The sequence below is a fragment of the Ambystoma mexicanum genome, chromosome 13 (assembly GCF_040938575.1).
Source record: "Ambystoma mexicanum isolate Mex_15411 chromosome 13, UKY_AmexF1_1, whole genome shotgun sequence".
Taxonomy (NCBI): Eukaryota; Metazoa; Chordata; class Amphibia; order Caudata; family Ambystomatidae; genus Ambystoma; species Ambystoma mexicanum.
The window spans coordinates 27,467,119-27,483,637 of NC_090938.1; the positions used below are offsets into that span (position 1 = coordinate 27,467,119).

At 54.6% G+C, this 16,519-nt stretch overlaps 1 protein-coding gene across 1 annotated transcript in view; it reads left to right on the forward strand.

Annotated features, from left to right (window-relative positions):
• The first annotated feature begins 457 nt into the window (after positions 1-457).
• The window catches only part of LOC138520068 (hatching enzyme 1.2-like), a 45,794-nt gene continuing 29,732 nt past the window's right edge, over positions 458-16,519 (forward strand). The window contains exon 1 of the mRNA XM_069632595.1: positions 458-563. Within this exon, the coding sequence (XP_069488696.1) occupies positions 480-563 (84 nt within the window). The 5' untranslated portion in view covers positions 458-479. The remainder of the gene's footprint in view (positions 564-16,519) is intronic.

The following is a 16,519-nucleotide window of genomic DNA, read 5'->3' on the forward strand; positions in this document are numbered from 1 at the left end:
GCTGATACATTGACTACCATCACATTGGGTAGTAACTGCTATCATTACAGAGCTTAGAAGCTAGAGTAATTCAGCATGAAGCACTAGATAACATGTTACAGGATTACTGCCCTGCGCCCAGCGTCTATTGTTGGCAGGTCTCATGTTTCTTATATGAGGCCAGCAACATGTCACGATAGTTTCCATGATGTAGGCATGTCTTGGAAAATGTGAAGGGCCCAAGGTCTCATATCCAGGCGTGTCTTTGTGGTCAGCTATGATGTTGCCCCTACCTCCAACCCCCCACCCCACCGCCCCCCTAGCAACCCCCGCCCCTCTGGGCCCCCGTCGATTAGGAGCCGCAGATGAGCCAATCGGGTTAGCCAGAGAGTTGTCCAAGGACATCTCGCGCTACGGCCTGGCCGTGCCCGCCTCCGATAGAGGGTATAAAGAGCAGGCCTCCCGAAGTGCCTCGGTATCCAGCTGCTCCTCCAGGCACTATGAAGCTCCTACTCCTAAGCGTCCTCCTATCGGCGCTGCCGACCGCCCTCTATGCCCTCCCGCTGCCTGGACTCGCCGGGCAGGTGAGTAGTGAGCTTAATGTATGTTCATATGTATAGCGCCGACATGCCGCCTTCATGGCCCTCTGGGCATTGTGAGCCAGCTGGAATCAGAAAATGCAAATACTGTCTGAGACTCTCAGGGCACACATCGAATTGAATGAATGATTTAACTTGTAATGCTGAGAGTGTTGGACTACACCTCTCCCCTATTCATGGGGCTTTCAAGCGTCCCACGGCGCATTCTTCTAAGACGTGGTGGGGGGGGGGGGGCTCTGGGGGGGGGTGCTGTCTGTATCTCCAATGTATGGCAGCGAATTGCATTCCCAGGTCATTAACGAGTTACAAGGACACTAGCTGCATGACCCGGCGTTTCAAACACCGACCTCTCGAACTCTCCCTCTCTCTCTCTCTCCTGCTCTTTCTCTCTCTTTGCGCTCTCTCTCCCTACCGCGCTTGCACTCTCCTCTCTGCCCACTTTCCCCTCCTTGTTTCAAACAATGACCTCTCACACTGCTTCTTCCTCTCTCTCTCCTTCTTTTTAAACACCGACCTCTCAAACTCTCCCTCTCTCTCTTTCTCTCTCTCTCTCTCCCTCTTTGCGCTCTCTCTCCCTGCCTCTCTTACACTCTCCTCTCTCGCACTTCCCCCTCCTAGTTTCAAACAATGGCCTCTCACACTGCTTCTCCCTCTCTCTCTCCCTCCTTTTAAACACCGATCTCTCACACTCTGTCCTGTTCCTCTCTCTGCTCTCTCCCCCTCCCTCAGGGGTGGACTGGCCCTGGAAATACTGTTTAAAGAGGCCCAATATTGCACATTTCCAGTAACCCAACTCTTTTCCTATGGTAAAATTTGCAAAGACCACACAAAAGATTCCTACGGTACAGAGGCCTACCAGGAAATCTCCAGCGTTCCCTGTATGCCAGTCCACCCCTGACCAGGGTGCAGAGGCCTGCAGGGAAATCCCCAGAGTTCCCTGTATGCCAGTCCACCCCTGCCCAGGGTGCAGAGGCCTACCGGGAAATCTCCAGAGTTCCCTAGAGGCCAGCCCACCCCTGCCCACGGTGCAGAGGCCTACCGGGAAATCTCCAGAGTTCCCTGTATGCCAGTCCACCCCTGCCCAGGGTGCAGAGGCCTACCGGGAAATCTCCAGAGTTCCCTAGAGGCCAGCCCACCCCTGCCCAGGGTGCAGAGGCCTACCGGGAAATCTCCAGAGTTCCCTAGAGGCCAGCCCACCCCTGCCCACGGTGCAGAGGCCTACCGGGAAATCTCCAGAGTTCCCTGTATGCCAGTCCACCCCTGACCAGGGTGCAGAGGCCTGCAGGGAAATCCCCAGAGTTCCCTGTATGCCAGTCCACCCCTGCCCAGGGTGCAGAGGCCTACCGGGAAATCTCCAGAGTTCCCTAGAGGCCAGCCCACCCCTGCCCACGGTGCAGAGGCCTACCGGGAAATCTCCAGAGTTCCCTGCATGCCAGTCCACCCCTGCCCAGGGTGCAGAGGCCTACCGGGAAATCTCCAGAGTTCCCTAGAGGCCAGCCCACCCCTGCCCAGGGTGCAGAGGCCTACTGGGAAATCTCCAGAATTCCCTAGAGGCCAGTCCATCCCTGCCTATGGTACAGAGGCCTACCTGGAAATCTCCAGAGTTCCCTAGAGGTCAGCCCAACCCTGCCCACGGTGCAGAGGCCTACCGGGAAATCTCCAGAGTTCCCTATAGGCTACTCCATCCCCTGGCCAGGGTGCAGAGGCCTACCAGGAAATCTCTAGAGTTCCCTATAGGCCAGTCCACCCCTACCCAGGGTGCGGGGACCTACCAGGAAATCTCCAGAGTTCCCTAGAGGCCAGCCCACCCCTGCCCAGGGTGCAGAGGCCTACCGGGAAATCTCCAGAGTTCACTGTAGGCCAGTCCACCCCTGACCAGGGTGCAGAGGCCTACCGGGAAATCTCCAGAGTTCCCTATAGGCCAGTCCACCCCTGCCTCAGACTCTCTCCTTTTCTCTCTCTTTGCTCTCTCTCAAGCACTCCCTTTCTCTCACCCTCTCTCCCTCATTTCAATCACCGACCTTTTTCTCTCCCGCCCTCGTGTCAAACAAAGATCTCCCACTCTCTCCTTTTCTCTCTCTCCATCCTTTCGAACACTGATCTCTCGCATACTTGCCTATTCTCTCTCTGCTCCCCCCCCCCCCCCGCTGTGTCGCACACAGCGGGGGGGGGGAAGTGAGTTACGTTGTTATAGCTGCGTTTTTTAGAGGCCCCCCAGCCTTTGCTGACAGCTTCTGGGTAAGAGTTAAAAAAAACAGATATCTTAAAGTTTCAAAAAAGGAAAATATTTAATTTTACTAACATTGTAAACTGGCTTCTTTTAAAATGGTGCAGTGTTTATTTCTACAGATCACGTCCAGTACACACTGAACACCTAATAGGAATGTTGCTTTAGTCTTACTGAGCGAAGCACATTATCACATCCTAGAGTAACCATAGAGTATTTTCTGATAGAAGGTTTCCATTGCAAGATGGACGCTCTGGTACAGTCCTATTGTAGAAATTATTATATGAACAAGGGAAGGAGACAAACAGCAGCAATGAAGGTTTGAGACTGCTTTGCATAAAATCAAAGAAGTTTGGGAATTTAAAAATGACCACAGATTATATGTGACACATAATGTTGTGATAAAGGGTTAAACGCTTGTATCACTAAGTGCACAGTGTGCACTGGGTTAGAGGTGCAATTCATTTTACACAACCTCACCCTAGCATTAAAGTGTTTGTAACCATAAGCCACATGCATTCATAGAGAGAGTCTCAGGATTTTGATGTCAGGATAAATCGTCTGTGCAGCGGTTACTCCATTAGGGTGTAAGGGCTCAGGGTAAGGGTAGCTCTGCCCATCAAACGATGAACAGGGGTCGTGACAGGGGAGAGGTCTAGGGGGACATGGGGGACTCGGGGACATGGAACAGCGTGTCAGCAAACACGATGTCGAGACAGTGACCCAGATCCAGCTGCTGTTTAGAGACTCGGGACCCAGATCCAGCTTCTGTGTAGAGACTTGGGGCCCAGATCCAGCTGCTGTTTAGAGCCTTGGGACCCAGATCCAGCTGCTGTTTAGAGACTTGGGGCCCAGATCCAGCTGCTCTTTAGAGACTAGGGAACCAGATCCAGCTGCTCTTTAGAGACGTGAGACCCAGAGCAAGCTGCTGTTTAGAGACTTGGGACCCAGATCCAGCTGCTGATTAGAGACTTGGCACCCAGATCCAGCTGCTGTTTAGAGACTTGGGACCCAGATCCAGCTGCTGTGTAGAGACTCGGGGCCCAGGTCCAGCTGCTGTTTAGGGACTCGGGACCCAGATCCAGCTGCTGTTTAGAGACTTGGCACCCAGATCCAGCTGCTGTTTAGAGAATTGGGACCCAGATCTAGCTGCTGTTTAGAGACTTAGGACCCAGATCCAGCTGCTTTTTAGAGACTCGGGACCCAGATCCAGCTGCTGTTTAGGGACTTGGGACCCAGATCCAGCTGCTGTTTAGAGACTTGGGACCCAGATCCAGCTGCTGTTTAGAGACTTGGGACCCAGATTCAGCTGCTGTTTAGACACTTGAGACCCAGATCCAGCTGCTGTTTAGAGACTCGGGGCCCAGATCCAGCTACTGTTTAGGGACTCGGGACCCAGATCCAGCTGCTGTTTAGAGACTTGGGACCCAGATCCAGCTGCTGTTTAGACACTTGTGACCCAGATCCAGCTGCTGTTTAGAGACTCGGAACCCAGATCCAGCTGCTGTTTAGAAACCCGGGGCCTAGATCCAGCTGCTGTTTAGAGACTTGGGACCCAGATCCAGCTGCTGTTTAGACACTTGAGACCCAGATCCAGCTGCTGTTTAGACACATGGGACCCGGATCTAGCTGCTGTTTAGAGACTTGGCACCCTGATCGAGCTGCTGTTTAGAGACTCGGGACCCGGATCCAGCTGCTGTTTAGAGACTTGGGACCCGGATCCAGCTGCTGTTTAGAGTCTCGGGACCCAGATCCAGCTGCTGTTTAGAGACTCGGAACCCAGATCCAGCTGCTGTTTAGAGACTCGGGACCCAGATCAAGCTGCTGTTTAGAGACTCGGGACCCAGATCCAGCTGCTGTTTAGGGACTTGGGACCCAGATCCAGCTGCTGTTTAGACACTTGGGACCCAGATCCAGCTGCTGTTTAGGGAACTGGGACCCAGATCCAGCTGCTGTTTAGAGACTTGGGACCCAAATCCAGATGCTGTTTAGGGACCTGGGACCAAGATCCAGCTGCTGTTTAGAGACTTGGGACCCAGATCCAGCTGATGTTTAGAGACTTGGGACCCATATCCAGCTGCTGTTTAAAGACTCAGGCCCCAGATCCAGCTGCTGTTTGGAGACTTGGTACATAGATCCAGCTGCTGTTTAGGGACTTGGGACCCAGATCCAGCTGCTGTTTAGAGACTCGGGGCCCAGATACAGCTGCTGTTTAGAAATTCGGGACCCAGATCAAGCTGCTGTTTAGAGACTTGGGACCCAGATCCAGCTGCTGGTTAGGGACTTGGGACCCAGACCTAGCTGCTGTTTAGGGACTTGGGACCCAGATCCAGCTGCTGTTTAGAGACTCGAGACCCAGATCCAGCTGCTGTTTAGACATTCGGGACCCAGATCCAGCTGCTGTTTAGAGACTTGAAACCCAGATCCAGCTGCTGGTTAGGGACTTGGGACCCAGACCTAGCTGCTGTTTAGAGACTTGAAACCCAGATCCAGCTGCTGGTTAGGGACTTGGGACCCAGATCCAGCTGCTGTTAAGAGACTTGGGAGCCAGATCCAGCTGCTCTTTAGAGACTAGGGACCCAGATCCAGCTGCTGTTTAGACACTTGGGACCCAGATCCAGCTGCTGTTTAGAGACTTGGGACCCAGATCCAGATGCTGTTTAGAGACTTGGGACCCAGATCCAGCTGCTGGTTGGGGACCTGGGACCCAGATACAGCTGCTGTTTAGAGACTTGGGACCCAGATCCAGCTGCTGGTTGGGGACCTGGGATGCAGATCCAGCAGCTGTTTAGACACTAGGGACACAAATCTAGCTGCTCCTTAGAGACTTGGGACCCAGATCCAGCTGCTGTTTAGAGACTCGGGATCCAGATCCAGCTGTTGTTTGCAGACACGGGACCCAGATCCACCTGCTGTTTAGAGACTTGGGACCCAGATCCAGCTGTTGTTTGGAGACTTGGGACATAGATCCAGCTGCTGTTTGGAGACGAGGCACTTAGATCCAGCTGCTGTTTAGAGACTTGGGACCCAGATCCAGCTGCTGTCTAGAGACATGGGACCCAGATCCAGCTGCTGGTTGGGGACCTGGGACCCAGATACAGCTGCTGTTTAGAGACTTGGGACCCAGATCCAGCTGCTGGTTGGGGACCTGGGATGCAGATCCAGCAGCTGTTTAGACACTAGGGACACAAATCTAGCTGCTTCTTAGAGACTTGGGACCCAGATCCAGCTGCTGTTTAGAGACTCGGGATCCAGATCCAGCTGTTGTTTGCAGACACGGGACCCAGATCCACCTGCTGTTTAGAGACTTGGGACCCAGATCCAGCTGTTGTTTGGAGACTTGGGACATAGATCCAGCTGCTGTTTGGAGACGAGGCACCTAGATCCAGCTGCTGTTTAGAGACTTGGGACCCAGATCCAGCTGCTGTCTAGAGACTTGGGACCCAGATCCAGCTGCTGTTTAAACACTTAGGACCCAGATCCAGCAGCTGTTTAGAGACTTGGTACCCAGATCCAGCTGCTGTTTAGACACTTGGGACCCAGATCCAGCTTTTGTCTAGAGACTTGGGACCCAGATCCAGCTGCTGTCTAGAGACTTGAGACCCAGATCCAGCTGCTGTTTAAACACTCAGGACCCAGATCCAGCTGCTGTTTCGAGACTCGGGACTCAGATCCAGCTGCTGTTTAGACACTTGGGACCCAGATACAGCTGCTGTCTAGAGACTCGGGACCCGGATCCAGCTTCTGTCTAGAGACTTGGTACCCAGATCCAGATGCTGTTTAGACACTTGGGACCCAGATCCAGCTGCTGTTTAGACACTTGGGACCCGGGACCCAGATCCAGCTGCTATCTAGAGACCTGGGACCCAGATCCAGCTGCTGTTTAGGAACTTGGGACCCAGATCCAGCTGCTGTTTAGAGACTTTGGACCCAGATCGAGCTGCTGTTTAGAGACTCGGGACCCAGATCCAGCTGCTGTTTAGAGACATGGGACCCAGATCCAGCTGCTGTTTAGAGACTTGGGACCCAGATCCAGCTGCTGTTTAGAGACTCAGGACCCAGATCCAGCTGCTGTTTAGAGACTTGGGACCCAGATCCAGCTGCTTTTTGGAGACTTGGGACCTAGATCCAGCTGCTGTTTGGAGACTAGGGAGCTAGATCCAGCTGCTGTTTAGAAACTTTGGACCTAGATCCAGCTGCTGTTTGGAGAATTGGGACCTAGATCCAGCTGCTTTTTAGAGACTTGGGACCCAGATCCAGCTGCTGATTGGAGACTTGGGACCCAGATCCAGCTGCTGTTTAGAGACTCGGGACCCAGATCCAGCTGCTGTTTAGAGACTTGGGACCCAGATCCAGCTGCTGTTTGGAGACTCGGGACGTAGATCCAGCTGCTGTTTGGAGACTAGGGACCTAGATCCAGCTGCTGTTTACAGACTTGGGACCTAGATCCAGCTGCTGTTTGGAGACTTGGGACCTAGATCCAGCTGCTGTTTAGAGACTTGGGACCCAGATCCAGCTGCTATTTAGAGACTTGTTCAAGGGGCTTTCAAGCGTGCGTTGCTGTTAGGATCCTGGGGCAGCTGATGCCGATTGGGTGGAGGTTAAGTACATCAAAATCCAACCAGAAAGCAGTGAGGTGTTGGTTGGATTTGTGATTTTAGAGATTTGGGAATGTCCTGTATGATCCCTTCCGGCTTTTTGTAATAAATGAAAGTTCTAACTTCCCCTTGGCTCAGTCCTCCGTTTGTTACTGGGGGTAGGGGAGTTTGGGGCCTTTGGGAGCAGAACGGGTAAGCTCGTAGTCACCCCCAGACCTCTGGCGTACCTCTTTGGCAGAGAATGCTACCAACTTCCCGCAGAGGTAATACTGTGCCCCTCTTCAATGCACATGGGGGCTGTGCAGAGTGTAGTGCAGTCTGGGGGTCCCGGGTGAGATGGCATCCCGGAAGCTTCATGTGATGATGGGGAGAGAGTGATGGCATACCTGAGACAGCAGTAAATTGTGCACTAAACATTGTTGCTTTGCATTGTGTGTTGATTTTCTGAAGCACAGGGCAAGAGATTTGCCAAACACTGGCCATCACTTTGCCCCGCGCTCCTGGGGCCCTGAGCTCTTGGAGCCCGGTGCTCCTGGGGCCCCACGCAAACAGTGTCTTCAGGCCCGCAGCATGGGAGCTTACTGCACTCTGAGAACATGCATGGGGGAAGCCTGGGGGGTAGAGTGGCCGCCATTCCAGAATGTTCCAAGTAGAAGATCTTGAACAGGAGCCTCGCCAGCCGTAGCGCCGCGAGTGACTGTGGAGTATGACTTCAGCGCTTGGAGGTCCGCGTGCCAGTGGTGCATTGCCCATACATGACTGGCAACTGGTGAATCTGAAGGAAAGCCTGCGGGATGGAACTTACCTGCCCAAGAGCGATCAGGTACTGGCCGGCTTCCCTGGCAGTGACTGGGCTCTAGGAAGCAACTGGGGAAGCTGAAGGAAAGCCTGTGGGATGGAACTTATCTGCCCAAGACTGATCGGATAGTGGCGGGCTTCCCTGGCGGTGCTTGGGCTCTAGGAAGCAACTGGGGAATCTGAAGGAAAGCCTGTGGGATGGAACTAAGGTGCCCCAGACTGAACAGGTAGTGGCCGGCTTCCCTGGCAGTGCCTGGGCTCTAGGAAGCAACTGGTGAATCTGAAGGAAAGCCTGTGGGATGAAACCTAACTGCCCAAGACTGATCGGGCAGTGGCCAGCTTCCCTGGCAGGGCCTGGGCTCCAGGAAGCAACCAGTGAATCTGAAGGAAAGCCTGTGGGTTGGAACTTACCTGCCCAAGACTGATCGGGTAGTGGCAGGTTTCCCTGGCAGTGCCTGGGCTCTAGAAAGCAACCCGAGAATCTGAAGGAAAGCCTGTGGGATGGAACGTACCTGCCCAAGGCTGATCGGGTAGTGGCCAGCTTCCCTGGCAGTGCCTGGGCTCTAGGAAGCAACTGGTGAATCTGAAGGAAAGCCTGTGGGATGGAACTTACCTGCCCAAGAGTGATTAGGTAGTGGCGGGCTTCCCTGGCAGTGTCTGGGCTCCCGGAAGCAACTGGTGAATCTGAAGGAAAGCCTGTGGGATGGAACTTACCTGCCCCAGACTGATCGGGTAGTGGCCGGCTTCCCTGGCAGTGCCTGGGCTCTAGAAAGCAATTGGTGAATATGAAGGAAAGCCTGTGGGATGGAACTTAACTGCCCCAGACTGATCAGGGTAGTGGCCAGCTTCCCTGGCAGTGCCTGGGCTCTAGGAAGCAACCAGTGAATCTGACGGAAAGCCTGTGGGATGGAACCTACCTGCCCAAGATTGATCGGGTAGTGGCAGGCTTCCCTGGCAGTGCCTGGGCTCTAGGAAGCAATTGGTGAATCTGAAGGAAAGCCTGTGGGATGGAACATAGAGGCCCCAGACTTATCAGGTGGTTGCAGGCATTCCTGGCAGTGCCTGGGCTCTAAGAAGCAACTAGTGAATCTTAAGGAAAGCCTGTGGGATGGAACTTACCTGCCAAGGGCTGATCGGGTAGTGGCCAGCTTCCCTGGCAGTGCCTGGGCTCTAGGAAGCAACCAGTGAATCTGAAGGAAAGCCTGTGGGATGGAACTTACCTGCCCAAGATTGATTGGGTAGTGGCAGGCTTCCCTGGCAGTGCATGGGCACTAGGAAGCAATTGGTGAATCTGAAGGAAAGCCTGTGGGATGGAACATACAGGCCCCAGACTTATCAGGTAGTTGCAGGCATCCCTGGCAGTGCCTGGGCTCTAGGAAGCAACCAGTGAATCTGAAGGAAAGCCTGTGGGATGGAACTTACCTGCCCAAGAGTGATTAGGTAGTGGTGGGCTTCCCCGACAGTGCCTGGGCTCCCGGAAGCAACTGGTGAATCTGAAGGAAAGCCTGTGGGATGGAACTTAACTGCTCCAGACTGATCGGGTAGTGGCCAGCTTCCCTGAAAGTGCCTGGGCTCTAGGAAGCAACCAGTGAATCTGAAGGAAAGCCTGTGGGATGGAACTTACCTGCCCAAGATTGATTGGGTAGTGGCAGGCTTCCCTGGCAGTGCCTGGGCACTAGGAAGCAATTGGTGAATCTGAAGGAAAGCCTGTGGCATGGAACATACAGGCCCCAGACTTATCAGGTAGTTGCAGGCATCCCTGGCAGTGCCTGGGCTCTAGGAAGCAACCAGTGAATCTGAAAGAAAGCCTGTGGGATGGAACCTACGTGCCCAAGAGTGATCGGGTAGTGGCCGGCTTCCCTGGCAGTGCCTGGGCTCTAGGAACCACCTGGTGAATCTGAAGGAAAGCCTGTGGGATGGAACTTACCTGCCCCAGACTGATCGGGTAGTGGCCGGCGTCCCTGGCAGTGCCTGGGCTCTAGGAAGCAACTGGCCAATCTGAAGGAAAGCCTGTGGGATGGAACTTACATGCCCCAGACTGATCGGGTAGTGGCTGGCTTCCCTGGCAGTGCCTGGGCTCTAGGAAGCAACTGGTGAATCTGAAGGAAAGCCTGTGGGATGGAACTTAACTACCCCAGACTTGTCGGGTAGTGGCCAGCTTCCCTGGCAGTGCCTGGACTCTAGGAAGCAACCAGTGAATCTGAAGGAAAGCCTGTGGGATGGAACTTACCTGCCCAAGATTGATCGGGTAGTGGCAGGCTTCCCTAGCAGTGCATGGGCTCTAGGCAGAAATTGGTGAATCTGATGGAAAGCCTGTGGGATGGTATATACAGGCCCAAGACTTATCAGGTAGTTGCAGGCATCCCTGGCAGTGTCTGGGCTCTAGGAAGCAACCAGTGAATCTGAAGGAAAGCCTGTGGGATGGAACTTACCTGCCCAAGAGTGATCGGGTAGTGGCCGGCTTCCTTGGCAGTGTCTGGGCTCTAGGAAACAACTTGGTGAATGTGAAGGAAAGCCTGTGGGGTTGAACTTACCTGCCCAAGAGTGATCAGGTAGCGGCGGGCTTCCCTGGCAGTGCCTGGGCTGTAGAAAGCAACTGGGGAAGCTGAAGGAAGGCCTGTGGGATGGAACTTACCTGCCCAATACTGATCGGATAGTGGCGGGCTTCCCTGGCGGTGCTTGGGCTCTAGGAAGCAACTGGGGAATCTGAAGGAAAGCCTGAGGGTTGGAACTTACCTTCACAAGACTGATCGGGTAGTGGCAAGCTTCCCTGGCAGTGCCTGGGCTCTAGAAAGCAACCGGTGAATCTGAAGAAAAGCCTGTGGGATGGAACCTAACTGCCCCAGACTGATCGGGCAGTGGCCAGCTTCCCTGGCAGTGCCTGGGCTCCAGGAAGCAACCAGTGAATCTGAAGGAAAGCCTGTGGGTTCAAACTTACCTTCCCAAGACTGATCGGGTAGTGGCAGGCTTCCCTGGCAGTGCCTGGGCTCTAGAAAGCAACCCGTGAATCTGAAGGAAACCCTGTGGAATGGAACTTATCTGCCCAAGGCTGATCGTGTAGTGGCCAGCTTCCCTGGCCGTGCCTGGGCTCTAGGAAGCAACCGGTGAATCTAAAGGAAAGCCTGTGGGATGGAACTTACCTGCCTAAGAGTGATCGGGTAGTGGCGGGCATCCCTGACAGTGCCTGGGCTCCAGGGAGCAACCAGTGAATCTGAAGGAAAGCCTGTGGGATGGAATTTACCTGCCCAAGAGTGATTAGGTAGTGGCGGGCTTCCCTGGCAGTGTCTGGGCTCCCGGAAGCAACTGGTGAATCTGAAGGAAAGCCTGTGGGATGGAACTTACCCGCCTCAGAGTGATCGGGTAGTGGCAAGCTTCCCTGACAGTGCCTGGGCTCTAGGAAGCAAGCAGTGAATCTGAAGGAAAGCCTGTGGGATGGAACTTACCTGCCCAAGATTGATCGGGTAGTGGCAGGCTTCCCTGGCAGTGCCTTGGCTCTAGGAAGCAATTGGTGAATCTGAAGGAAGGCCTGTGGGATGGAACATACAGGCCACAGACTTATCAGGTAGTTGCAGGCATCCCTGGCAGGGCCTGGGCTCTAGGAGGCAACCAGTGAATCTGAACGAAAGCCTGTGGGATGGAACCTACCTGCCCAAGATTGATTGGGTAGTGGCAGGCTTCCCTGGCAGTGCCTGGGCACTAGGAAGCAATTGGTGAATCTGAAGGAAAGCCTGTGGGATGGATCATACATGCCCCAGACATATCAGGTAGTTGCAGGCATCCCTGGCAGTGCATGGGCTCTAGGAAGCTACCAGTGAATCTGAAGGAAAGCCTGTGGGATGGAACTTACCTGCCCAAGAGTGATCGGGTAGTGGCCGGCTTCCCTGGCATTGCCTGGGCTCTAGGAACCAACTGGTGAATCTGAAGGAAAGCCTGTGGGATGGAACTTACCTGCCCCAGACTGATCGGGTAGTGGCCGGCGTCCCTGGCAGTGCCTGGGCTCTAGGAAGCAACTGGCCAATCTGAAGGAAAGCCTGTGGGATGGAACTTACATGCCCCAGACTGATCGGGTAGTGGCTGGCTTCCCTGGCAGTGCCTGGGCTCTAGGAAGCAACTGGTGAATCTGAAGGAAAGCCTGTGGGATGGAACTTAACTACCCCAGACTTGTCGGGTAGTGGCCAGCTTCCCTGGCATTGCCTGGACTCTAGGAAGCAACCAGTGAATCTGAAGAAAAGCCTGTGGGATGGAACTTACCTGCCCAAGATTGATCGGGTAGTGGCAGGCTTCCCTGGCAGTGCCTGGGCTCTAGGCAGAAATTGGTGAAGCTGAAGGAAAGCCTGTGGGATGGAATATACAGGCCCAAGACTTATTAGGTAGTTGCAGGCATCCCTGGCAGTGTCTGGGCTCTAGGAAGCAACCAGTGAATCTGAAGGAAAGCCTGTGGGATGGAACTTACCTGCCCAAGAGTGATCGGGTAGTGGCGGGCTTCCTTGGCAGTGTCTGGGCTCTAGGAAGCAACTTGGTGAATCTGAAGGAAAGCTTGTGGGGTTGAACTTACCTGCCCAAGAGTGATCAGGTAGCGGCGGGCTTCCCTGGCAGTGCCTGGGCTCTAGGAAGCAACTGGGGAAGCTGAAGGAAAGCCTGTGGGATGAAATTTACCTGCCCAATACTGATCGGATAGTGGCGGGCTTCCCTGGCGGTGCTTGGGCTCTAGGAAGCAACTGGGGAATCTGAAGGAAAGCCTGTGGGTTGGAACTTACCTTCCCAAGACTGATCGGGTAGTGGCAGGCTTCCCTGGCAGTGCCTGGGCTCTAGAAAGCAACCGGTGAATCTGAAGGAAAGCCAGTGGGATGGAACCTAACTGCCCCAGACTGATCGGACAGTGGCCAGCTTCCCTGGCAGTGCTGGGCTCCAGGAAGCAACCAGTGAATCTGAAGGAAAGCCTGTGGGTTCAAACTTACCTTCCCAAGACTGATCGGGTAGTGGCAGGCTTCCCTGGCAGTGCCTGGGCTCTAGAAAGCAACCCGTGAATCTGAAGGAAAGCCTGTGGAATGGAATTTACCTGCCCAAGGCTGATCGTGTAGTGGCCAGCTTCCCTGGCAGTGCCTGGGCTCTAGGAAGCAACTGGTGAATCTAAAGGAAAGCCTGTGGGATGGAACTTACCTTCCTAAGAGTGATCGGGTAGTGGCGGGCATCCCTGACAGTGCCTGGGCTCCAGGGAGCAACCGGTGAATCTGAAGGAAAGCCTGTGGGATGGAATTTACCTGCCCAAGAGTGATTAGGTAGTGGCGGGCTTCCCTGGCAGTGTCTGGGCTCCCGGAAGCAACTGGTGAATCTGAAGGAAAGCCTGTGGGATGGAACTTACCTGCCCCACGCTGATCGGGTAGTGGCCAGCTTCCCTGGCAGTGCCTGGGCTCTAGGAAGCAACTGGTGAATCTGAAGGAAAGCCTGTGGGATGGAACTTACCTGCCTAAGAGTGATCGGGTAGTCGCCGGCTTCCCAGGCAGTGCCTGGGCTCTAGGAAGCAACTGGTGAATCTGAAGGAAAGCCTGTGGGACGGAACTTAACTGCCTCAGACTGATCGGGTAGTGGCAAGCTTCCCTGGCAGTGCCTGGGCTCTAGGACGCAACCAGTGAATCTGAAGGAAAGCCTGTGGGATGGAACTTACCTGCCCAAGATTGATCGGGTAGTGGCAGGCTTCCCTGGCAGTGCCTTGGCTCTAGGAAGCAATTGGTGAATCTGAAGGAAAGCCTGTGGGATGGAACATACAGGCCCCAGACTTATCAGGTAGTTGCAGGCATCCCTGGCAGGGCCTGGGCCCTAGGAGGCAACCAGTGAATCTGAAGGAAAGCCTATGGGATGGAACTTACCTGCCCAAGGCTTATCGGGTAATGACCAGCTTCCCTGGCAGTGCCTGGGCTCTAGGAAGCAACTGGTGAATCTGAAGGAAAGCCTATGGGATGGAACTTACCTGCCCAAGAGTGATTAGGTAGTGGCGGGCTTCCCCGGCAGTGCCTGGGCTCCCGGAAGCAACTGGTGAATCTGAAGGAAAGCCTGTGGGATGGAACTTAACTGCCCCAGACTGATCGGGTAGTGGCCAGCTTCCCTGGCAGTGCCTGGGCTCTAGGAAGCAACCAGTGAATCTGAAGGAAAGCCTGTGGGATGGAACTTACCTGCCCAAGATTGATTGGGTAGTGGCAGGCTTCCCTGGCAGTGCCTGGGCACTAGGAAGCAATTGGTGAATCTGAAGGAAAGCCTGTGGGATGGAACATACAGGCCCCAGACTTATCAGGTAGTTGCAGGCATCCCTGGCAGTGCCTGGGCTCTAGGAAGCAACCAGTGAATCTGAAGGAAAGCCTGTGGGATGGAACTTACCTGCCCAAGAGTGATCGGGTAGTGGCCGTCTTCCTTGGCAGTCCCTGGGCTCTAGAAAGCAACAGGTGAATCTGAAGGAAAGCCTGTGGGGTTGAATTTAGCTGCCCGAGAGTGATCAGGTAGCGGCGGGCTTCCCCGGCAGTGCCTGGGCTCTGGAAAGCAACTGGGGAAGCTGAAGGAAAGCCTGTGGGATGGAACCTACCTGCGCAAGACTGATCGGATAGTGGCGGGCTTCCCTGGCGGTGCTTGGGCTCTAGGAAGCAACTGGGGAATCTGAAGGAAAGCCTGTGGGATGGAACTTAACTGCCCCAGACTGATCGGGTGGTGGCCAGCTTCCCTGGCAGTGCCTGGGCTCTAGGAAGCAACCAGTGAATCTGAAGGAAAGCCAGTGGGATGGAACTTACCTGCCCAAGAGTTATCGGGTAGTGGCCGTCTTCCTTGGCAGTGCCTGGGCTCTAGGAAGCAACTGGTGAATCTGAAGGAAAGCCTGTGGGGTTGAACTTAGCTGCCCGAGAGTGATCAGGTAGCAGCGGGCTTCCCGGCAGTGCCTGGGCTCTAGGAAGCAACTGGGGAAGCTGAAGGAAAGCCTGTGGGATGGAACTTAGCTGCGCAAGACTGATCGGATAGTGGCGGGCTTCCCTGGCGGTGCTTGGGCTCTAGGAAGCAACTGGGAAATCTGAAGGAAAGCCTGTGGGATGGAACATACGTGCCCCAGACTGATCAGGTAGTGGCCGGCTTCCCTGGCAGTGCCTGGGCTCTAGGAAGCAACTGGTGAATCTGAAGGAAAGCCTCTGGGATGGAACTTAAAATGCCCCAGACTGATCGGGTAGTGGCCAGCTTCCCTGGCAGTGCCTGGGCTCTAGGAAGCAACCAGTGAATCTGAAGGAAAGCCTGTGGGTTGGAGCTTACCTGCCCAGGACTGATCGGTTAGTGGTAGGCTTCCCTGGCAGTGCCTGCGCTCTAGGAAGCAACAGGTGAATATGAAGGAAAGCCTTTGGGGTGGAATTTACCTGCCCAAGAGTGATCGGGTAGTGGCCGGGTTCCTTGGCAGTGCCTGGGCTCTAGGAAGCAACTGGTGAATCTGAAGGAAAGCCTGTGGGGTTGAACTTACCTGCCCAAGAGTGATCAGGTAGCGGCGGGCTTCCCCGGCAGTGCCTGCGCTCTAGGAAGCAACTGGGGAAGCTGAAGGAAAGCCTGTGGGATGGAACTTAATTGCCCAAGACTGATCGGATAGTGGCGGGCTTCCCTGGCGGTGCTTGGGCTCTAGGAAGCAACTTGGGAATCTGAAGGAAAGCCTGTGGGATGGAACTTACATGCCCCAGACTGATCAGGTAGCGGCGGGCATCCCTGGCAGTGCCTGGGTTCCAGGAAGCAACTGGTGAATCTGAAGGAAAGCCTGTGGGATGGAACTTAACTCCCCCAGACTATCGGGTAGCAGTGGGCTTCCCTGGCAGTGCCTGGGCTCTAGGAAGCAACTGTTGAATCTGAAGGCAAGCCTGTGGGTTGGAACTTACCTGCCCAATACTGATCGGATAGTGGCGGGCTTCCCTGGGGGTGCTTGGGCTCTAGGAAGCAACTGGGGAATCTGAAGGAAAGCCTGTGGGTTGGAACTTACCTTCCCAAGACTGATCGGGTAGTGGCAGGCTTCCCTGGCAGTGCCTGGGCTCTAGAAAGCAACCGGTGAATCTGAAGGAAAGCCTGTGGGATGGAACCTAACTGCCCCAGACTGATCGGACAGTGGCCAGCTTCCCTGGCAGTGCTGGGCTCCAGGAAGCAACCAGTGAATCTGAAGGAAAGCCTGTGGGTTCAAACTTACCTTCCCAAGACTGATCGGGTAGTGGCAGGCTTCCCTGGCAGTGCCTGGGCTCTAGAAAGCAACCCGTGAATCTGAAGGAAAGCCTGTGGAATGGAATTTACCTGCCCAAGGCTGATCGTGTAGTGGCCAG